This window comes from Nomascus leucogenys, chromosome 22a, assembly GCF_006542625.1.
Source record: "Nomascus leucogenys isolate Asia chromosome 22a, Asia_NLE_v1, whole genome shotgun sequence".
In the NCBI taxonomy this organism is placed as follows: Eukaryota; Metazoa; Chordata; class Mammalia; order Primates; family Hylobatidae; genus Nomascus; species Nomascus leucogenys.
In genome coordinates this window covers 89,797,698-89,822,300 of record NC_044402.1, presented here as the reverse complement: position 1 = coordinate 89,822,300, position 24,603 = coordinate 89,797,698, and the positions used below count along the sequence as shown (strand labels likewise).

General features: G+C 37.6%; 1 protein-coding gene across 2 annotated transcripts in view; it reads right to left on the bottom strand.

Moving 5' to 3' along the window:
* WDR75 (WD repeat domain 75) overlaps positions 1 to 22,271 on the bottom strand; it is a 33,775-nt gene extending 11,504 nt beyond the window's left edge. The window contains exons 1-11 of one of the 2 annotated variants that reach the window (XM_003253841.4): positions 22,126 to 22,271; positions 15,281 to 15,410; positions 12,809 to 12,874; positions 11,883 to 11,973; positions 8,593 to 8,717; positions 6,661 to 6,731; positions 5,174 to 5,293; positions 4,622 to 4,710; positions 1,377 to 1,535; positions 266 to 325; positions 58 to 173 (exon numbers count right to left, since the gene is read on the bottom strand). In XM_003253841.4, the coding sequence (XP_003253889.2) occupies positions 58 to 173; positions 266 to 325; positions 1,377 to 1,535; positions 4,622 to 4,710; positions 5,174 to 5,293; positions 6,661 to 6,731; positions 8,593 to 8,717; positions 11,883 to 11,973; positions 12,809 to 12,874; positions 15,281 to 15,410; positions 22,126 to 22,211 (1,113 nt within the window). In that variant the 5' untranslated portion in view covers positions 22,212 to 22,271. The remainder of the gene's footprint in view (positions 1 to 57; positions 174 to 265; positions 326 to 1,376; positions 1,536 to 4,621; positions 4,711 to 5,173; positions 5,294 to 6,660; positions 6,732 to 8,592; positions 8,718 to 11,882; positions 11,974 to 12,808; positions 12,875 to 15,280; positions 15,411 to 22,125) is intronic. The other variant, XM_030803011.1, reaches the window with a different exon arrangement.
* Positions 22,272 to 24,603: the final 2,332 nt, after the last annotated feature.

Below are 24,603 nucleotides of genomic sequence, written 5' to 3'. Positions count from 1 at the left end.
CCAGTGGTATTGTAAAGAGCTTTCATTAATTTCAAGGCTAATGAATCAAAATCTTACATTGTATAACTGTTTATCACTCTGGAGAGAATAAAACTGCAGGTGGCCAGGTTTTCCATTCAAAACCAAAGCTTTAGTTCTTGGATCAACCATCAAACCAGTGAAGATACTCCTATCTGCAGAAGTAGTGAAAAGTAACAGGTGAAGTAAGAGAAATATGCACTCTTTAAAATGTTCATGATTCCAAATCCACTGAGTTCTGCAATACCTTTCACTAGGCCTTGAATTACTGCAGATGCTTCAAGGTTTCGGTGAATAATTATTATCTCTGTGGGTAGAAAAAAATAGGTATTTAAATATCAATAGGTTAGAGAAAGCTTGTCCAACTTGTGGCTCAGGGTGGCTTTTTATGCAGCCTAACACAAATTCATAAACTCTCTGAAAATATTATTATTATTATTATTTTTAGCTCATCGGCTATCATTAGTGTTAGTATATTTTATGTCTGGCCCAAGACAATTCTTTTTCCAATGTGGCTCACGGAAGCCAAAAGATTGGACACCCCTGGGTTAGAGTTTCAAGGTGAAGGAGTCACCTGAGTTTATACCGTTCTGAAATATATCAGAATACAAAACCCAGTAGGTTCAATGAACTCAGAGTACTACTAGAAAATCAGGAATATATTTTGTGATTTAGTGGAAAATCTAGGGGTGGGGATAGGGGCTTTTCTGTTGGAGTCTTTAAGTTTTTATCAGTTGTGCCTATGAACACATTTTAAGTGTTAATGCAAAATCTATAAAGAGTATATCTAATAAAGATAGTTTAACTTTTTCATGCCACTAAATGGGCTGCTCACAGTATTGTTCTTTTTTTAAAGAAAAGGAAGTGGATTTACAAAGATACCCTAGTCTAGGCTGAGTAGTCACTGGATGAACAAAGTTCTGGAGAAATACAAGACTGCCTCTATTTCTATCAAATCTATAGGACTCTTGCCCCGAGGTAAGAACTGTATCAAGAGAATCTTGCAGTATTCTTTTGAAAACGCCAGGTTTATGAAAGCACTAATGTCCACTTCCAAACCTTCCCTTTACTTCCCCATGTCATCCCATACTAAAAGACTTTGAAAATGTAAGTGGCACATCAATAACCAAATACACTTAGCCTTCCATTTTATAAAAATAATTCTCAAAAATGTTGAATTCTGGTGGTGCCTGGGGGTAGAGAGGGGTGGATAAGAGAGGAGTAATGCAAGGAAAAGAAGGCTCATTAAATCTCATACGCTACTCTTAGTTTTAGGTCTCTTTATTCTCTGTTCCCTACAGATGCTAGCTAATTTATGGTGTTTATATATTTCCTCACAACAAAAAATTTAGACTTACTATTATCAGAGTGAGAAGTGCAGAATAAATCTCCGGCAGGCGAGACTGAGATATGTTCAATAGTAGCTCCTAAACGCGGGAGAAACTCCTTATTCTTCTCTGTTGCATTGCGCCACTCTACAAGTACAGATTCACGACCGCCACTCAGCAGACTTGTGCCTTCATATCCATTCAAAGAAATTAAAAGGACGGTGTTTTGAGGAAAAAAGAGAAAGAAAAATATAATTAACACTTTTATTTTTCCTACCGTACTAGAGAAATAAACTCATTTAAAGCTATAAAAAGTGTCTTCATATCTTTTAATATACTCTGAAGACAAATGATCACTGGTTCAGGAATTTTTTTTCCAGTGATATCTGATTAGTTTGTTGCTGACCAACTCCTCTGTTGATAACTAGAAAAGCTGGACAAACAAACATCTTTTAGGCCAAGATAGCTTCACTGATAAATTTTTCTAAACATTTAAATACTATACCAAAAATATTATATATATAAAAAAATACAAGCCAATTTCACAACAGATGAAAATTCTTAAGCAAAATACTATACCAATGATATATTAAAGGGATATCATGTCATCGCAGAGTTTACCGCAAGAATGAGATTACTTTAACAGCTGAAAAATAAATTAATGTAACCCCACTTACAGAACAAAAGGAAAAAAATCATGATTATTTGAATAGATGCAGAAAAAGCAAATGACAGAATTCTATACGCATTCATGATAATACCTCTCAGAAACTCAGGAATGGATGGGACCCTTTGAATCTCATCAAGAGTACTTGGATAACATCTATAGCAAACACCACACTAAAAGTTAAACTATTGAAAACTTTCCCTTTGTGATTAAGAATACTATTACTATTTTGATTCAACGTTAACTGGATGTCTAGTGCACTGAAATGAAACCAGAAAGGCTTAAGGATTGGAAAGAAGGAAATAATCACTTCCATGTTCACAGACAGCATGACTACATCAAGGCATAGCCAAAATAGTTTACAGATAAACTTACGGAATAAGCAAATTTAGCTGATTGTAAGAGAAATATACAACAATCAATTTTATTTTTAAATACTAGCAAGTCAATTAGAACACAGAGTAAAAAATACTATCAAAAGACCATCAAATGTCTAGTGAAAAATATATATGAGAACCATACAGAAAAAAAATCCTAACTCATGGATATAAAGACCTAAAAAGTGGAAAAGTATTTATTATGATTACAAATTCAAATGCTCAATACTATAAAAACATCAGTTCTCCTCAAATTGATCAACAGCTGTATTGTCAACACGGTAGCCACCAGTCAAATGCGGCCAATTAAATCTAATGGTTTGAAAACAAAAGCCTGCAAGAGACTATCTTAATGACTAAATGGATAAATAGGACGCTGTTTCAGACTGTTTTCTCAAAAGTATTCCATCAAATAACCATTTTTCATTCTTTCATGAATCTAAAACGACTGGTTTTAAAGATCACTGGTTTACAATGGGGTTTTTATCAAATTCTCTAAAGCTGCAAGCTGATAAAATCTAGCTAAACAGAAGACTAAAGGTATGTAGTTGTGATGTACACGAACAAAATTAACAAGTTTAATCTGATATATACACATATATGATACATTGTGCATATAGTTCATATGTGCCTCAAAAGTTCTCAAAAACAACTAAAATTTGTATTTCTTTTACATTTACACAGCTATTTTTTTCTTTTTCTAATAACTCACACCCCCACAGTTAGTAAGGACATTTCACTGACAACTACATACTGTAACCATTATTTCTCATTTAAAAATATTCATGCTACTTGAAATATAACATCAACAATTCAAATTGCGGCCGGGCACGGTAGCTCACGCCTGTAATCCCAGCACTTTGGGAGGTGGAGGCTGGGGGGATCGCCTGAGGTCAGGAGTTTGAGACCAGCCTGGCAACATGGTGAAACCCCGTCTCTACAAAAAATACAAATAATTAGCTGGGTCTGGTGGTACGTGCCTGTAGTCCTAGCTACTTAGGCGGCTGAGGTGGGAGGACTGCTTGAGCCCAAGAAGTCGAGGTTGCAGTGAGCCAAGATGGTGCCACTGCACTCCAGCTTGGGTGACAAAGTGAGACCTTGTCTTAAAAAAAAAAAAAACCCTGCCTGGAACATATACAGACACGTACATATGGATACCAAGCACTCACTAGTATTTTGAAGGTGTGGAGTGGGAAGGAGGGTAGAGAATACAAATGAGCAGCCTACGTTGTCTCCATACACTAGTCATTAGTCCCCAAACCATAATTGGGTTGAAGGTGCCTCCTATTTCCCGGGGCTTCTGGGCATTAAACCCAAGTAAGCCTCTAAGGATACCACAGCATATGGTACCATCTAAGACTTGTCCTGTCAGTCTCCAGGAAGACTTGCAGAAAGAAAAATCACTTTTCCTGGCTTCTCATTTTTTAGGCACACAATCTTCTCTAGTATGTAGCAACTTTCTTACAGGACCAGTCAAATAAACTGACCTAACTTTCACCACATGGGACCAGTCAAATAAACTGATGTAACTTTCACCACATGGATCTTTGTAAACAAAGACAAGATGTACTTCCCTGTATTTCTGTTGAAGACCACCTTACTTTAAAGGTATTTTTACTTGCTATAGCTACACTACACAAAGCTGTGACAGAAGTCATGCAGCTTAATGAAACAATGATGGAGATTAATTTAAAATAGCTAATGTCAAATAAGGCCATGTAACAAACAGTTAAAAACAAGAGCTCTAAAATCAGAACCAGGTCCAAACCCACCTACTCGCCATGTGATGTTAGGCAAGTTAATTATCAACTCCAAATCCTACTTCCTTTATGTGTAAAATGAGTATCGTGCCACTCATTTCCTAGGATCAATGATTAAATCAGATAACGGATGTAGTGTTAGAATAGTTACTTGCACCTGATAAGCTACAGTTATGGACCACACACACTTAGTTATGTAGACAGACATACCTTCAAAAAGTCATATAATTTAAATAGGTTACGTCAACAACAGAGATTTTTATCACAAATGTACACTTTAGAACTTTGAAGGGCTTCAAAACTTAAAACATATTGTGCTGAGCAAAGCCCAAAATACAGGGGTAATACACAAGTGTTTGGAATTCATTTGGCCCATGCAGTTTTAAATCTTCCAAACTAAAAATACAGTGAATTAAAACACTTGACACATATACTTCAAAAGTTCATTTTAATAATTAAACCTGCACTTACCTGTCACTGAAAAAGCCAAATCCATAACCATATCATGGTGCCAATGTAAACATGTGTACGTATATTTCTTATCATCATAAAAATTCCTCCTATTGGAGAAAAACAAAACTCTTATTTTGACCGCAGGTTTAAGTTAGGAAAATAATGGCATGCCAAATACAATAAACATAATATATACCAAACATAATCAATCATAATATGAAGGCTTCTGGTCTTAATGTGCACACTTTCTATTTCTAACCAGAGTGACTGACTTCTATAAATAATATGCCATCTGTGGTACCCTCCTAGATATTCACTATTGTCAGTCTTTCCTTTTTGGATAAAGGCAAACAAAAAGTTTTCTTCAATAAAATGATTATAGGCAACAAAAAATTTTTCACTCGCTTTATAAGCCCAAGGCTAGAAATTCTAAAACAGTAAGTATGAAATGAAAGGCACACAAAAAAGGAAAGGGAGGCTGTTTCCTTGGACCCAGAGATAGCCCTGTTCTACAGGACTAACGTAAAATAGTACATAAATGATCGCCATGCTCTTCATGAGTAAACTGACCAAAGACGAATTTTGCCATCCATGTGACCAGATGCGATGCAGTCTTCCGTTGGGTGACATGCTACACATGTAAAATTGTTCTTAGCATGCTTCTTATTTCTTGATGATGATAAAGTAAACCTAGGAGAAAAAAAAAACAAATTCTCTTAATTATTAAAGTCTCTTGATAAGTGGTGACGTAGTTAAGTAAAAGAGAGTTCCCAGCAATAACAACCAAAATTGTAGAGCTCAGAATTCAATAAATATAACTGCAGGATTTTTTTCAAAAAGAAAATTTTGATCAAGAATCAAGCATTCTGTTTTGTAAACATACATCAACATACAATATGAACTTCATGTAACTAATATTCTACCATAATAATTTATCTATGGAAGCCACTGACATTTAAGTAAAGATTTTAGTGATTTTTTTTTGGCCTGGGCAAAGCTTGTTCAAATTTCTCACTGAACCTACATTTTAGCATGAGGCATAATCAAACCTGAGACATTAGATCCGAGACAAATGGCTAATACATCAGAAAGGACAAATCCAAAGGGATCAATCTACTTGTTATAATATCTAGCCTATTTCCTATTCTTTGGATGGATACTTGTCAATCTTCAGGCTCTGAAGAAGTCAGGATCAATATTATACTAAAAAGAAAGCAACTGGCTGGGCACAGTGGCTCACGCCTGTAATCCCAGCACTTTCGGAGGCTGAGGCGGGTGGATTACCTGAGGTCAGGAATTCAAGACCAGCCTGACCAATATGGTGAAACCCCGTCTCTACTAAAAATACAAAAATTTGCCAGCCTGGTGGCAGATGCCTGTAGTCCCAGCTACTCAGGAGGCTGAGACAGGACAATCACTTGAACCTGGGAGGTGGAGGTTATAGTGAGCCGAGAACACACCATTGCACCAGCCTGGGCGACAAAGCAAGACTCTGTCTCAAAAAAAAAAAAAAAGCAATCTTGGCAGGGTAAAAGGGAAGAGGTAGTTATTACTTTCGAATAGTAACTACTCAATACTTAGCACTAGCTGCTCTAAATATGTCACCTTATTCATCATTACAACTCTGTTAGGTAGATAGTATCTCCATTTTAAGTATGTTTTAAATTGAGGTGTAGTGGGCATCAAATAGACTAAATCTGATCCAATTAAAACTTACATATCCCAAAGCCTACATTCATTCCTACATCCATAAAATGACAATGAGAATCATGTGGTGAAACCCTGTCAAACTACATCCAACTTTGACTCCAAGAATGCAGACTAGAATTTAGGTGTATAGGGCTTTTGGCTGGAAAAAGCTTCCTAGGTTTTGGTGACTAATAGTATGCTTAAAAACTATATGGTATGGTTAAAAACTATACCTCCATACTTCACAGTCTTACACTCCCTTGCAACATAAAACTAGGAATAGCTTTGGATTATAGGTATTAGGAAGAAATAAAATTACAAAGAACTCTTGAGCAAATAAAATAAAGCTAATAAAAAATAATTCTTACCTTGATGTTGTTTTCTTTTTGAAAAAATAAACAGACAAGTAAAATTCCCGTACTGCAGCAACATATACTCCCTGGTATTTCAAAAAGAAGATAAACATTCACTAAAACAGTCAACACTCTTTTTTTTTTTCTCTTTTTTTTTTTGAGACAAAGTCTCGCTCTTGTCCCCCAGGCTGAAGTGCGATGGTGAGATCTCGGCTCACTGCAAACTCTGCCTCCTGAGTTCAAGTGATTCTCCTGCCTCAGCCTCCCAAGTAGCTGGGATTACAGGAGCCTACCACCACGCCTGGCTAATTTTTGTATTTCTAGTAGAGATGGGGTTTCACCATGTTGGCCAGGCTGATCTCATACTCCTGACCTTAGGTGATCCGCGCGCCTCGGCCTCCCAAAGTGCTGGGATTACAGGAGTGAGCCACTGCGCCTGGCCCAACACTGTTTAAAAAGAAACATTCCCCCACAAAAGTTAACAGTAACTTTGTTCAGCTGATAAGAGTATATTAATATGATATATTCCACTTTGGCTGTAGAAAGAATAATCATACTATTAAAACAATGATAGAAAATTAAAAGATGAACTTAGGTCCTAAATCCTAAAACTAGACTCTCAAGCTTAAAGTACAATGACTAGAATTTTTTTCCATTAGGAATAATTTATATACACTAAAATGCAATGTTTGATATACATGTACATCTACATAACCACTGCCACGAACAGGATCTAGAACATTTCCTTCCTCAGAAATGCCCCCTCCTCCCTCTTTACAGTCATTCCTCAATGTTCCCATCCCACCTATCTGTTTCGATCACCATAGCTTATTTCTCGGCTGGTTGTAGAATTTCACATTCATGGAATGGTAAAATATACACTCTTTTCTGCTTGTCCTCTGTGGCTCAACATCGTCCATCATCTTTTTGAATTTAATCTACATTCTCATGTGTGTCATTAGCTCCTTTTTATTGCTGAGCGGCATTCCACTGTATGCATATCACATTTGTTTATTCTCTTGCTGATGAATATTTGGGTTAATTTACATTTTGGAGCTACTATGAATAATCACTCTTGTACACATCATTTTGTGGTTATGTTTTCATTTCTCTCTATGTAGGAATGGAATTGCTAGGTAAATGTATTTAACTTTGCTCTATATCCTGTCAACATTAGCTATTCTAGTGGACTTAAAAGTGGTATGTTGCTATGGTTTTAATTCGTATTTATTTGATGACTAACAATGCTGAAGAATGCTGACATTAATGATGTTAAAAAAGTTTACTCTGAGAAATTAACTCTTTTCAGAATAATGCCAAAATAATGCTACAAAACTTAAGACTAAAGAAGCATGCCGCTACAGTGATGTCCAGAGGCTTTTCATAGCATTTGATTTTAAAATAGTAAAGTAACTGTTAACAGGGAATGACTGAAGAAATCACAGTATAAACATCAGTTATAATTTATGAAAAACATGTTAGTATACACACATGCTGCAATGTTAAGTGAAAAAAAGATGAAAAGACTTCTGATCTTAATTCTTTTTGGGAAGTTATTTTATGAATGTTAAGAAAAAAGCCTAGAAAGAGATTCTTCAATTATCACTGGTGAGATTATAGGTTTTATTTCCTCATTATATTTTTCTGTGGTTTCCAAATTTTCTATAATGGGCATATTAATTATGAACAGGGAGGCCATAATTTCTAAAGACACATAGTCTAAGAGAGTTTACAAAGGCATTAGGACAGAATACACAAAAATAAGGATAGTCCTAAAAAATCTATACCATAAATACATGCTAAAGCAATGAAGAGGCTTCTTAGTTACTAATACAAATATAGTAATTCAATGGAATATAAAATCACTGTAACATAAAATGCTCAGCAAAGAGATTGCAGGAAAGAAATTGTAGGTACAAAACAGAAAACGAACAAAACATAATTTACCTCGTTTCCAAAGGCAATGCACTTGGGTGACTGGTTTATGTAATCCAAAACAAAGGACAGCTCCTTGGCTTCTACTTCCTGGCTTGATGATTTTGGAAGTTTCACTGAAACCAGCTGAAATATATCTAGCCAAAGGAAGCTATATTAATATAAAGCTTCTCCAGAGAGAGCAAACATGTGCAAGGAATTTATTCATATAATTTTTGTTTTGAGACGAAGTCTCACTCTGTCGCCCAGGCTGGAGTGCAGTGGCGTGATCTCGGCTCACTGCAACCTCTGCCTCCCAGGTTCAAGCAATTCTCCTGCCTCAGCCTCCCGAGTAGCTGGGACTACAGGCATGTGCCATCAAGCCTGGCTAATTTTTATATTTTTAGTAGAGATGGGGTTCCACCATGTTGGCCAGGCTGGTCTCGAACTCCTGACCTTAAGTGATCCACCTATCTTGCCTCCCAAATTGCTGTGATTATAGGTGTGAGCCACTGTGCCTGGCCCTATGAAACTGCTAATCAGTACTCTAGAATTTATTTGATGCAAGATAATAATTCTAGGCTAATCTTGAACAAAACATACCTTAAAGCTGGACTCTTTGTTTGAATGAGCAAGTTTTAAATGGAAGTCTAATTCCATAACTCATGTATATAAATGCCCCAAATATACAGAAATACAAATCAACTTGTATTTTACTGGTGCATTTTACTTACCAAGTATTAAGCTGGGTGTTAAAATGGAAAAAGAATATGAATGTTGGTGAACTGAGTAACCAAAAGCAACAAACCATCTGAGAGTTTTCAGAAATGCTATGATGGGCCTGCCATAATATTAGGGTAAAATCTCCTTTTCTGTAATACTGACATATTCTTCTCCTTATATCCCTTTAAAAAATATCTCCTTAAGGGTATTCTTTTTACTCAGAGTAAAAGCAAAAGTCCTTCCAATAGCCTACGATGCTAAATATAATCTATTCTCCACTGGCTCACTCCCACCCACCTCCCTTCTCCAATATAGCTGCACAGCCCTTCTTCCTCTCATTTAATATTTACTCCTCCTATGTTGCCCATTTCCCTCCCCTGCTTTATTTTTCTCTAGACCACCTTTCATCTTACCGTATCATATTAACTAATCCAGTCAGTTTACTACTGGGACTTAGAAGTGTTTTGTTTTGTGCAATCATAACAGTATTTAGCACACGGTGGGTGCTCAATTAGGTGCTGAATGACTATATGACACATAGTCAAGAAGTAATACCATCAAAAATAACATGTAAATAAAAGGCTAATTTGTTTTTAAACCAGAGAAGTAACTGCAACACAATTTATTCAATTTTCTATCAGAGAGTCTGGTTTTGGGCTGTGGAACATAGATAATACAGAAAGGGTACACATATATGTATAATATGTTTTTGTATTTGAGTTTGAGAGGCCAATGATGCAGTAAGCAAGCCAGCTAGCACAGGGGATCTTTTCAAGCCTGACTGACATTTTTATGTAGCAGCTATCCAGATTTTCTTATGCTGGGTGCCCATTATATGCCAAGTACTGAAGACTAATAATAGATCTCATTATGAGAAGAATTTAGATTATGACACAAGATCATTACTTTAGATCAGTCGTTTTCCACCCTGTCTTGCATATTAGACACAACTGGGAAATTTTTCAGTAAACTAGGCCCCAGCACACAGAATCTTATTAAGTTCTTCACGTGATTCTTATGTGCAGTCAGTGTTTAGAATCATGGGTAAAAAGTTTTGCTACAGCTATTGGCAACCACTTTTCCAAGTGAGGAATCATGGAGTGAGTACAGGAAGTTGTTACCAAATATGAATGATGAGCAGAATCACCTGGGACGATATTGAAAATGCAGATTCCTAAAGTACATCCCAAACCTAGTGATCAACTGCCTGTCAGGAAGATTAGGAACCTGAATTTTTTGTAAACATGTGAACTGTTATCAGAAATCCATGTATTCAATATACAAAACCGAACTTAAGTATCAAAAAGAGTGCTATGTTTGAAGTAGTCATCTGGCAAGATGACTTAATTATTTTTAAGAATGTTGCCATCTCCAGAACATTATTTGAAATGTCCTTTGGAGGTGGTTTAGTGATCCTCCCACCTCGGCCTCCTGGGTAGCTAGGACTGTAGCCACCACATGTAACTTACTTTTCTTTCTTTTTTTCTTTTTAGAGACAGGGTCATGGTATATGTTGCCTAGGCTGGTCTCAAACTCCTGACCTCAAGCAACCCTCCTGCCCTGGCCTCCCAAAGCGCTGGGATTACAGTTGTCAGCCATCATGCCCGGCCCCACTATCATCTTAAACCTGCTTCATATTCTTCATTCTGAACACAACTGTATTTTATGGAGGACACCACAGGATACAGTGGCATTCTTGAATTTGGGGATCAGAAAATTTCTTTAGATGTGCCCTCAAGTCAGTGTTCTGTTTTATCAAATTCTACGATAAGGGACAATTATTTGTAATCACTGAGAATATCCTAGGAATTCCTAAAATGCTGATGCATGGCAGTTTCAGTGGACCAATGTTCCAAAGACAGTGAAAATGTAATTAATAATAACTTAGTCACATTATTGGTTCTTAATATCAACCAATTTTTTTTGTTTTTTTGGAGACAGAGTCTCGCTCTGTCACCCAGGCTGGAGTGCAGTGGCGCCATCTCGGCTCACTGCAAGCTCCACCTCCTGGATTCACGCCATTCTCCTGCCTCAGCCTCCCGAGTAGCTGGGACTACAGGAGCCCGCCACCATATCCAGCTAATTTTTTGTATTTTGTTTAGTAGAGATGGAGTTTCACCGTGTTAGCCAGGATGGTCTAGATCTCCTGACCTTGTGATCTGCCCACCTCGGCCTCCCAAAGTGCTGGGATTACAGGCGTGAGCCAATAAGCATGGCCAATATCAACCAATTTTCTATGCCATTTCCACCCCGACTCAAGAAAGTAAGAAGTGTTCAATGATACATAAAATGATAGTGATGCTTAATAACAGATTTAAGTTCAGTAGAAAGACAAATTCTATCCACCTTTGTAAAGCAGATTTAAAATTTGAGGTCTGCAGTCTACTATTACAACTACATAAAAAATAACCCCTCCCTCACAGCATATTTCAGAATTCATACAAAGCATCTCCAAATGAACACAATAATGACAAAAGCAATTTAAATGTCCATTCTAAAAACTGTTGGCGTCAGATTAAAACCAAAATGTTAAATTTTGAGGAACTGTAAAATGTAAAGAGCCACTCAATGCCATATATAATAAGTTAATTATACCGTACCTGGTTTTTCTTTATTTACTATAACAAAGACAGAATCCTCAGCTTGGGCAAGAGTAAAGAGGGCATGAAGTTTACATCCAACTATGAAAGTCTGAAAGATAAAGAGCACCACAGTGTTTACTGTCTGTTCCCTCCAGTGGAACATAAGATCCATTAAGGCAGGGATTTTTATGTATTTTGCTCATTGCTGTATTCCCAACATAAGGAGAGTACCTGGCTTACAGAAGACAACTAATACATATTTGTTAAATACCCTTTCAAGTTTCCTACATATAGATCTGAAATGGTATTGTATTGAATGTATCATAATTTTAACTGACATCAAGGTCATATTTAACTTTTTTCCTACCATAAACAACGCTATAAGGACTTTGCGTACAGGCCATTATTCCGAGGTGAGACTGCTGTAGCAAAACGTGTTTATTGATTTTCAGTTTTAACTCTCATTGGGTAAAAAAGTGCCTGTTTCTCTATACCTATCGCTAGATTTTTTTTCAATCTACAATTTGGCTAAATTTATGAAGGGAAATATTGTGTCATTTGTTTTAATTTAGATTTCTTTATTAATGAGTTTAAGCATCTCTTCATATTTATTAGCTACTTGTATTTCTTTTCTGTGAATTCACATATTCCTACTTTATGCCAATTTCTTCTACCAGGCTATTAGTTTTTCCTTATTGGTTTTTGGGAAGATTTTTGTATATTTGGAATAATATCTTTTGTAAATATCTTCTTCCAGCTTTAACTTGTCTTCTATAAGTGGAAAATTTTTATATAGTCAAATTAATTTTTTGATGTTATTTTGTAACTTGTTTAGGAAGTCTATTTAAATATTTGGCCTTATAGAAAGAAACAGTACATCTACCATTAAATTACATTGCCTTTTTTTTTTTCACACAAGAAAAAGTAAAGATCAATCCACATACCTTTATTAAGATGCCATCTATATAGTCCCACAGTTTAATTGTGCCATCAAGGGAACAAGAATACAGCTAAAAGGGTAAAACAATACAAAATTGATTAAAAAAAAGAAATTCATCAAGATATCGAATGAATAATTAAATGTTGATCAGGGGCATTTTCTATTCATTAATTCACTGTTAACCTTAAAGAGGTAGAGTCATTTATTTATATTGCTTCTGCAAAACAAGCTTTTCACAGCTTTCTGCAAGAAGCAGATCCATCCATTTCAAGTTTTAACTAAGAGAGAGAGGAAAAAAGTCAACTTTCTATCTTGAAGAGGGAGATGGTAAGGTTTTGAATGAGATATGAAAAGCACCTAGGTGCAGTGGCTGACACCTGTAATCTCAACACTTTGGGAGGCCCAGGCAGGTGCACCACTTGAGGCCAGGAGTTCGAGACCAGCCTGGCCAACATGACGAAACCCCTACAAAAATTAGCCAGGCGTGGTGGCACATCCCTGTAATCCTAGCTACTCGGGAGGCTGAGGTTGCAGTGAGCTGAGATCACGTCGCTGTACTCCAGCCTGGGAGACAGAATGAGACTCTCCAAAAAAAAAAAAAACAAAAAAACAAAAAACAACAAACAAACAAAAAAAAACACCCACACAAGAGCTTGTTGCTCTTCCTGCCAGAACTGTTTACTCAGTTTTATTAGCCAAACTCCTTTCACCTTATATGAGTATTAAGGGAGTGCTTCTCAAGTGACTGAAGAATATTCTGCTTAAAAAAAATTTCTTCCAATCCATCAAGGACCAATACTTTCACAAAATACAATAGAAATTATAATGTGCTTGGATGCTGTGGCAGTGTCAACGTGTTTTGTGACACTCACATTCTGTACTCTCATACAGAATGGTAACTAACGGTTTAGGACACTGGTCTGTGGACCATACTTTGATAGCACCAGAAGACCTTACTAACACATAGGTTTATTTTTGTCCTAGTGTACTTAGTTTTATTCATACTAAGTTTCCGCTAGATTTTTTGTTTGTCGTTGTTATAGGAAAATACTTTGCTTATAATGTTTACAAAGAATTTTAATATTTTTAAAGAAAGTGGCAATTTTAGGATTTCTGCAAATGGAGACATGGACTCAGAGAAGAGGAATGTAAAAATGTTGGAGTAAAACCATATTATCTATCCAAGTCAAAAAATTATACAAACTAGGAAATTTCTATCACAATTACTGCATATGAGAATCATAAATATGGACTAGTAAAATGTAACAAGTCAAACATATAATTACTGTCAAAACAAAGGTTAATACACAATACTGTGACTCCTAAGTCCAGAACTGCTGCCCCTGCACCTCAACCAAATCTACTGATAAAACTGCCCTTCTCTAATTTTATTCACTTTCAGTCATCTGAAACAAAGCTTTTATGAATTGTGTATACGTTTTTTTGGCTATAAAACTTAGTATATGGACTTCACAAATTTCAATTTTAACAAAATAATAGTTTTGCTATTAAAAACTTTCAAATACTACACACAGCGATAAACTTTTGTCAAACCCTCAGAGGACGGCAAGCATAAAATATATACTTGGATCCCGCAGAAAAGTTATTTAACTTTGATTTTTAGAAGTAGCTCATTTAATTTTCGAAAGAAAAGATTGGTGCTACTTTATTTCCTTTGGAATAAAAGTGAATGGCAATGCAAATCCATCCTTAATCAGTAACTTTGAAGTTGGCTGTGACTAATCCAGGAAAATGGAATTGGATTAAAAATGAGAGCAAGAACAAAATATTGTTGAGATAAAATTTTAGTAGATGTGCCGAAACTTAAGAACAGAATTAACATGACTATTTCATTATTCTTAAATACTGAGAAAGAAGGGCTGCTTTGTGGGGGACATGGGAAAATCTGGACTAAATTAAATTCCCCAATTTGTCTTGAAACTAACTAGTTGAGCCACTCACCAAACAAATTTTCTTATCTAGACACTGGTCTTAAGACTAGGCAATATCTAGAGTAAGCCAGAGCCTTACTTCTAAAGGAACATATCTACCAAATCAATACCTCCTGGCCAACATTTTTCAAAACGTGTTCCAGAAACCAAACGGTTCACAAGTCAAGTAAGTTTGAGAAACACCAAATACTACATACCACTTTTGGATATTCGCAATGCATATAAGGGAACCTAAGAAGACCTACAATCAACAAATACATTTAACTGTGCCTAGCCCTGAATTTCAGAAACTCATACAGCCAAGAATATCCTTCTCAAGTAACACCTATTAGCATTCTGTGGAACAAATGGTTCACAGAATACGCTATACGCAATGTAATTTAGCAAGTGAAAAATACCCTACAACTGAAAATAAGCAAATATTTTACTTATAACCTGGAAAGTTTCTCAGTCAAATTCAATTCAAATTTTTCTGTCAAGAACAAAGCCAATCTTAAAGTATTCAGATATAAACTGTTTGACACCTGTAGATGGTTGTTGGGGTTAAGTTGGATTCCAGTCACCAGATTTCTGTGTCCATGCAGTATGTGTACACACTCTTCTGTAACTGTGCTATAAACTTTAACAAAGTCTCCAGAGACACAGAAGATATACCTGGAAAAAAAAGAAAGAAAAGTAAGTTTTACATACTGTATTAGCCTGTTTTCACACTGCTGAAAAAGACATTTTTCATCATTGTTTCAGTGGTCTTGAACTCCTGGCCTCAAGTGATACACCTGCCTGGCCTCCCAAAATGCTGAGATTAAGGTGGGAGCCATTGCACCTAGGTGCTTTTCGTATCTCATTCAAAACCTTACCATCTCCCTCTTCAAATTTATAAAGGAAAGACATTTAATGGACTCACAGTTCCATGTGGCTGGGGAGGCTTCACAATCATGGTAGAAGGCGAAAGGCATGTCTTACACGGTGGCAGGCAAAAACAGAACTTGTACAGGGGAGCTCTCCTTTATAAATCCATCAGCTCTCGTGAGACTTATTCACTACCACAAGAACAGTATGGGGAAACTGCCCCCATGATTCAGTTATCTCCAATTGGGTCCCACAAGATGTGGACATTATGGGAGCTACAATTCAAAATGAGATTTGGGTAGGGACACAGCCAAATCATATCACATACTCAGTAGGTAGTAGGATCTTTTTACTGTCCATGATAAAAATGCAACAGACATTTCTTTTGGCATAGTTTAAGAATTGTATACTCAAATTTGTGTGCCTTTTGTCTATGGGGACATCTATGACCCATCAGTTCATTAACTCAGAAGAGATTATTAACTCAGAAAAGATTAATGATGCCAGTATCACATCTCTTGCCTGTTTGTAGACAGAGGCTATAAATGGAATTATCCTGCAAAAACAGCCAACTTAACCAAGTTGCCTGCTTATTAAATGGATGCAGACACTGTGCTAGTCACTATCAACTATTACTCTTCAATAGTACTGCCAACAGCAGTGTTTTTCCATGTCCCCAACATCTCCATGGTTCACTGGCAACACCAGCTTACAAATGGTAAGTGAAAGGTTCTGCTCCAGTTGGTGAGGTCTGTACCTTTTGTACAGAAAAATACAAAGACTTTATTCCATTTTTGTTTCTTGTTGCTGAAATGCTGGCTTTGCTTTGTCTTTCTGGATTTGTGGATTTCTTCCATGTAGCAGCAGCTACTAAATTACTAAAAGCAGTTAAGCTATTTGGGGCACTGTTTGACTACTCTCATGATATTATCACAGAACAAGGTGCAGAAATATAAATCTTCTTGTATCTTCCAAGTAAAAAATATTTGCTCCGTGCCTATTATATTTATAGCAGTACTCTCTTATTTATGGTTTCACTTTCCCTGGTTTTAATTACCTACAGTCAAGATCAATCTGAAAATATTAAATGGAAAATTCCAGAAACAATTCATAAGTTTAAAATTGTATGCCATTCTCAGTAGTGATGAATTCCTTTGTCTCACCTGAGACATGAATCATTCCTTTTTCCAGCATTCTCGCTGTAGACACACCTGCCCGTTAGTCATGTAGAAACTGTCTAGGTTATCCTATCCACTATTGCTGTACTGAAGTACTTATGTTCAAGTAACCCTTACTTTACTTAATAATGGCCCCAAAGTATAAGAGTAGTGATGCTGACATATTGTTCTAATTGTTCTATTTTATTAGTTATTGATGTTAATCTGTGCCTAATTTATAACTTAAACTTTATCATAGGTATGTATGTATAGGAAAACACTTACTATATAGAGCGTCTGGTATTACCTGTGGTTCTAGGCATCTGCTGAGGGTCCTGGAACATATCCTCTGTGGACAAGGGAGAGCTACTGTATTACAACACACTAAAAGTGAATTTGTTGCAAACTGGGGCCACTACTATCCTATTTTATTAGTTCAAGACACTTGATTTTCACATGTTCATCTCTTTGAAATTAGGATGCATCTTATAATCAATGGAATCTTGTAGGTGCTATCAGCCAGGAGGCATGGTTGTATGAAATGGTATAAGATCAAGAATGTATGAGCAACAAAGCATTTGCGATATATAACCTGCCCTTTGGCTGGAGCCTCTTCTCCATTCCCACGAGTACTTCAGTTCAGAGGCTTAACATCTCCATCCTGGACCACTCTTCAGGGCTTCCTACAGTCTCCAGGTACAGTCCTTCAATGCAGCTTTCATAGTCACACCAGACTAATTTTGCAAATTTGACCATATTACTTCCTCAGATAAAGTTAAAATCCTTCAATGTTTTCCCTCTGCCTTTAGGAAATGATCCAAATTCTTAAGGCTTTGGTAGTCTGATGCCAGTCTAACTTGAACTACTTTTTCACTTAACGCTGTGCTCTACTAAAATAGTTCATAACTCCAACAATTTCCCCCATCCCCCAGACACACCCTATCAATATGAAGAGGTCCTTTAGATATGGCTTCCTTGAGACAGTAGTGGGTAGGGGGCTACTGTTGGCCAAGAAAACTTTACCTAATTGATTCTGATAAGCTTCCTCAGAAAAAAGGAATGTCCTCTCTTCTTGTTTCTCAGCATAGAACAATGGCTTCAATTGCTTAAATGCAACCCTTCAAAGTCAACTTTCTCTCCATGATTTTGCACTCTCTGCTATCTACATAGAACACGTTTTTTAATTACTTTATTTCCTAAGAGTAGGCTTATTTAACCTTTAATTTTGAAATAATTTTAGATTTACAGAAGAATTACAGAGTTCCTGTATACACTTCACCTAGCTTCCACAAATGTTAGCACCTTACATAAGCACAGCACGTTAGTCAAAACTAAGATATTAACACTGGTACATGACTATTGACTACATAATTTATTTGGAGTTCTTCACTTTTTCCATTAATGTCTTTCTTATGTTCCTAGACCCCAATCCAGCATACCACATAAGCTGTCATGTCTTCTCAGAACCTTCCAATCAGTGACAGTTTTTCAGTCTTTCCCATTTCTCAGAACTCTTGACTACTGCTTTAAGATTCAGCTCAGAATTTTCTCCCGGAAGCCCTTCCTCATCTTCTCATTCTAGATCAGCACCCGTCCTAATGTGCTTCTACATGACAGTGGGCTTAGCTCCATCTAAGAACTTACCACAAGGCATTAAGACTGTCTGTGTACTATGTTTCTCCTCTACCAGATTGTGAGTCTTTGAGGTGAGACACTGTGTTTTCACTTATTAGAAGCAATAATAAGTCAAACACAAATGGATTCAAATGCCAGCTTTATTATGCATTAGCTGAATGGGGGAGAATTTACTTAACCTCTTTAAACTTCACATCTCCACTTACAGTTAGCCACTGTAAAATGCAAATAACACGTTCTCATAGAGTTTGAGTGAAACATTGCATGCAAATACAAGCTTAGCATACACAGTAAGCACTCACTAAATAGGGATAATACCTTAACCTTGTAGACTGGAAGGTGTGTAATGCACCCACCACAACACCTGTCGCACAGGATTCACCTTTGTTGAGAAAGTGAAGAAGTAAGAAAGTAGGGATGTTTCAAGTCGGAACCAAGATTTAAACTAGACTCTGAAGGATGTATGATTTAAGGGGTGGGAAGAAAAAATAGCAACATAAGCAAAAGCAAGGAAATAGTATGATTATGTACAAGACATAGATAATGTACTTATCTGACAAGCAAAGTGTCTATAATGGGTAGTATCAGGAAACAGTTGGGTAGGAAGAGTTGAGCTATATCAGAGAAGGGACTGAAAGCCACATAGAGGAGCTATAGTTAAGGCGGCAACAAAAAACTGTTACAAAGTTCTGAGCAAGACTAGGAATAAGAGTTAGAGTAATAATGTTATAACAGTAACAACTTAGGAAAATTGTTACAGCAGCAATACTCAGAATGATCTGTAAGGGAAAAATACTGAGTTTGGGTCATTAGCTTGTGGGCAATTTAGGAAAGTGAAAGGCACGGATGACTCATTGTTTCAGTTTTCTCTACCCTAACAACCCCAGTGCAATAATTCGTAGCACCATATAACTGTGGGATGCCGTAGAATGGGATGCAAACAGAACTGGACTGAGAGTCAGTAATATCTAATACGGGAACACCAGGAACTTACATGTATACCCACATGCCCCTCAGAACAACCTCCTCAAGTACCCAGAACAGAGTTTTTGTTCTAGTTTCAAGAGGAAGCCACCAAAATTCCACAAGTCTGTCTTTTTATGATTTTGGCTTTCTTGATAAGCACCTTGAGGTAAAATACAAAATTATTCCTCTTTGTATAAGGCAGCCAACCCCTTGTGGTACCTTGTAGATAATATTCAAATCTTTGCTGAGTTCATTAAAATCCTGTCATTTGTTAGATAAATGGTTTTAATTATTAGCTCATATATAGATGACAAAAAAAAAATCTCTAAATCTTGACCAAGCTCTCCAAACTTCAGTCCTGAATTTCTACCTACTACTAGCTATATCCACCTGGTTGTTTTACAGGTACCTTAGAGTTAATAATCCCCAAACTGAACTCTATCTCCCCATTGACACTGACTGTAAAATCACTCTAAAACCCTGTCTCTTTTCTCTATGTTCAATATTAGTTTGGGCAAAAGTGATTTCTTGCTTGGATGCCTGCACTGGTCTTCTAACCCCTGGTCTCTATTCTTCCAGAGTCTTTTCCTGCCATCTCTTATACCCTATGCTGCAATTACACTGACTTTACATAGAAGGCTCAATCCCCCCAGTTTTCAAGGCCCCCAGATTTCAAGCTTGTTTGCCTGGCATTCCATCCCCCAGTATCAATGGCGAGGCAAACTCTTGCCATTGCTGCAAGAACAACTATGAAGGGAAAACTGACTATGTAACTCCCTCTTCTATGCCATCACTGTACTTTGAGTACACCAGCCTACCCAGCTCTCATTTCTCCACTCACCAACATGTATCATAGAGTTTTACAGTTTTCAGGTTAACATTATTGAAGAAACACAATCAAATTACAACTGATTACTGCTGTCCGCTTAAAGAATTAAAAAACCATTCTCTTTGGTCCATACAACAACCAACAACTGGCTGCATGTGTCCTTTCCAACCTCATTTCCCACTACCTCCCTTAATATATACCATTCTTACTAGCTAACTGTACCAGCCTGTTCAACAGAAATCACTTCTTTCTTGCTTACATTGTCCTCCCCACCTGAAATGTCTTCTGTCCATATTCCCCACTTAAAATATCATCTAGGCCTAGCACGAATGTCATTTGCTCAGCAATCTTCTCCATCCTTCTTAGTTTGGGAAGTAATCTCTTCTTATGAGCTCCTTCCTACAGTACCACAGTAAGAAAAATCTGTTACTGAGTATTCCTTTTCCTCACTAGACTGTAAGCTCCTCAAAGGCAGGATCAATATTAAAATTATCTTAGTTTTTGTCATTGCAGCATGTTATACATAATATACAGTTGACAAGTACTTAAAAAATGAATTGTTGGGCTTAGCAAATCAAACACACAATGGACCTCATTATAATGAATAAGGTATAGGAACAGTACACTGAAGAAACTGGTTACATGGATATGAGTCCGAAGTGTCACAGTGTGACAGCCTCTTAAAGCCTGTTTCTTCCTTTGATTCATCAGATCAATGTCAACAAAGCCAAAGGACTCTTTTTTTTTTTTTGGCTTCTAAGGCAATTTATGAAAGCTCTTTCATAAATTGCTCACTGTAATCGCCTCACTTTGGGAGGTTCAGGTGGGCAGATCACTTGAGGCCAGGAGTTCCAGGGCAGCCTGGCCAACATGGCGAAACCCTCTCTCTACTAAAAATATAAAAATTAGCGGGCGTGGTGGCCCGTGCTTATAATACTTGCTACTCAGGAGGCCGAGGCACCAGAATTGCTTGGAACCAGGGAGAAGGAAGTTGCAATGAGCCTAGATCGAGCCACTACACTCCAGCCTGGGTGACAGAGTGAGACTGTATCAAAAAAAAAAAAAAAAAAAGAATATTGTGGAGGCTACAAACTTTCATAAAACACTATCTCTACTCTTCTAACACAGAAAGGGTTTTTTGATTTTATTGTCACTCTACCTGAAGTTATTTGAAAACCTGACAATACAGTAGTAATGATTACAGCTACATACATTGAGCCATTATGTGCCGGGCACTGTTGTCTGTAGTTTTAACATATTGAGGCATTTAATCCTCCCAATAACCACGTGAGATGAACTAAATATTATCCCCCTTTACAGATGATGGCAACTGAGGCAAAGATTAAGAAACTTACAAAGGTTTCATAATGTAAGAAGTGGATTTTGAAGCCAGGGAGTGGTTTGGTTTCCAACCACACTGAGAAAAGAGACCAAGTCTTAGCGTATTTTTATCTCATAAAGAATCTAACATCTGTTTTCATGTAAAGTTCCAAAAAGACTGCACTATGCTCTATGCACTATGCTTCAGGGGTGAGGAGTGGGTAGAAAAAGCGGAATAGTTTTAGGTTTTAGTCACTCTAAAACATGATTCTGTACGAAAGAGTAGGTACTGCAAAGGTACTGGCATACACATCCACGCCTGGGCCATTTTCCAGCCGCCCGAGCACCTTCCAGATCCTCAACACGGAGACCGGCTCCAGGGCCTTTCAATCTACCTGCAGGTAAACTGTCCAGAAATCGGGGGGCGCACCCCAACCTGCAGTGCTAACCGGACCTCCCAGGTACCCTGGAGATACCCCACAGGCGCGTGCTCTACCCAAAGCCGATATCCGCCAGACGGGCGAGTCCGAACGCGGCTGACAGTTCCTTCTCCCCGACCCTCGAGACACTCACGCCCCACCCCTTAGCCGACAAAGCGCGGTGCCCCTCATACTTAGAATCTGCAGAGAACACAGCTCTCCTAAAGTTCAACTCGCTGCCGCCGCAACGAACCACGCGGATGTTCTCCTCTTCCACCATCTTTGCGCAGTCGCAGAATGGCCAATCTCTGGTCCCGCCCTGAACTTCCTATGCTGAGCCGGGTAATAAGGCTGTTCCCAGCCCACAGAACCCACCCACGGGCCCTTCTAGGCCTGAGACTCCGTGGTAGGACTCCGCTTCCGTGCAGCCATCTTTTGTGTGGGCAATGTCAAACTAAGACACTTGTAAGAAAAGGTGAAAGCAAAACAGAGACTTAGAGACAATCAGTTTTTATTGTATACCTATACACAATTATTTAATACAGGCATATTTCTCTCAGGCCTTGTCAACCTGACTCTATGGCTTTTTCCGCCAGAAGGGAAAGGTGGCGAACAGTGTACCACGTGACCTCCAGTCGTCCCACCGGAGGCGTCGCTTTCTAGTGTCTGTGGTCTCGGCGCTGCAGGATGACGCGAGCCCTTCGCGTCCCTGGTTTTCTTGGTCGCCGAGTTGAGTTATTGGGTGGAAAGGTAGCTTTCTCTTCCTTGTACAGCTTTTTGTTCCTCTCATGAGCCGTTCTTCTGTTCTTGTGAGCATCGCTTAGGTTCCTACAGAATCTCCACAGTCCTAGGGCCTAGCTTTCTTCCTTTGGAAATCTGGCTTCTACCCCGGGATTCTGGTGCATCTTCCCCAGCGTTCAGTGTAGCTGCTCGGGCTAATCGGACATTCGGCCAGACCCGCCAGGTTTCAGGGCGCTGCTCTCTGGTTTCCTGAGTTTTACCTTTTCCCATTAGCGGATAGAGTCTGTGGGTTAGGAACCCCTAAAATCCGAGCATGTTTATTTTTGCCAGTTTATGTCCAGTTTTCGTTTGTAAACTTACACGTATCATATTCTTGAACTCTGTTTATTATGTTGCCTATTTTGATTTCGCTTCTTGATTTGTTGATTTACCACAAAATTACCAAGGTCCCAAGTATAGTCACATGTCACATAAGGATTTTTCAGTCAATGCATATAACATGGTGATTCCGTAAGATTATAATACTGTGTTTTTACTGTACCTTTTATGTGTTTAAATACACAAATACTATTCTGTTACAATTGCCTGCAATATTGAGTACAGTAACATGTTGTTCAGATTTGTAGCCTAGGAGCAATCAGCTATAACGTACAGCGTAGGTGTGTAGTAGGCTGTACCATCTAGGTTTGTGTAGGTACACTCTATGATATTCACACAATGATGAAATCACCTAAAATGCATTTCTTAGAACATATCCCCATCATTAAGCCACACATGATTATGCCCATAAGTTTATTTATCGTGGAGAAATACAATATTCGCAAAGGTCAAGACATATCCTGGGACAGCACCACTGTAAAATCCAGGGATAAATTTACTTTTTACTGAGGAGTCTAGCTTATTAAAGTGCTCAAAACTTTATTATTTGAGGAGCCAGAACTAGAAAGGGAGATATTTAATAATTTTGGTTTATCTCAAGCTGTAACCAGCTTTCTCTTTCATGACTGTGATACCCTTTGTCACAGTGGATGGAGCGTAAAATATCACTTTTGATTCTGCAGCCTTAACCTCTTTTTGTTCAGTCTCTTGATGTCTGCACAATAAATCTTTTAAAGACTTTGTTGGGTACTTTGTAACCTGATACAGGCTTTTCCTTAGGGCCTGAGTCAAGAAACAAAATAAATATTTTCACTCAAATTAGTGTGACTTTAGTTGTATGTTACTGTATGGTAACTTTAGATTTTTCAGAAAAGAATCAGAAATCCTGATATGGACAAAAACTAGCTGGATTGATAAACCTGTAGGAGGATTATTTTACACAGGGTTTTAATTCACTGAAGTGCCCAGAAAATAAGTCATTTGTATTTTGATTTCTTTTTACATAATTTTTAAGGAACCAATGCCACCTACAGCTGTTTAATTAATAGTGCCTTGTCTTTATCATATAACGAAGGCTGAGGTAGGCAGAATAGGGCTAGTGCAGTGAATCATTCATGCCACCAGGGACCTGTGCTTTCTCTACTTTGTTCTTTGCATTTATTTTCCTTAACCATATTGGTTTTGTCCTTATGCTCACAGTTCATGTTCCTTTCAGTTAGAATAAATAAGGGAATAGCAAGAAAGAGCATAGCCTATACACAGAAGGAAAAGGATTTTCCACAAACACTTAATCTTGCATCTTCCATCCAGGAAATATTTACTAAGTGCCTAGTATATGCAAGACATTCTTTCAGGCTCTGGGAATACTGGAGTGAGAAAAATAGTAAACAAAATCCGTGTGTTACTGGACCTTACCTTATCATGGGAAGAAACAAAAAAACTTATACTTTTGATGTATTTATGTGCCAAGGGGAAACTCAAAGTAGAAAAGAAAGTGATTATAAGGGTTTGATCGCATTTAGAATGGGTTTTCAGGGAAAGCCTTACTGAGA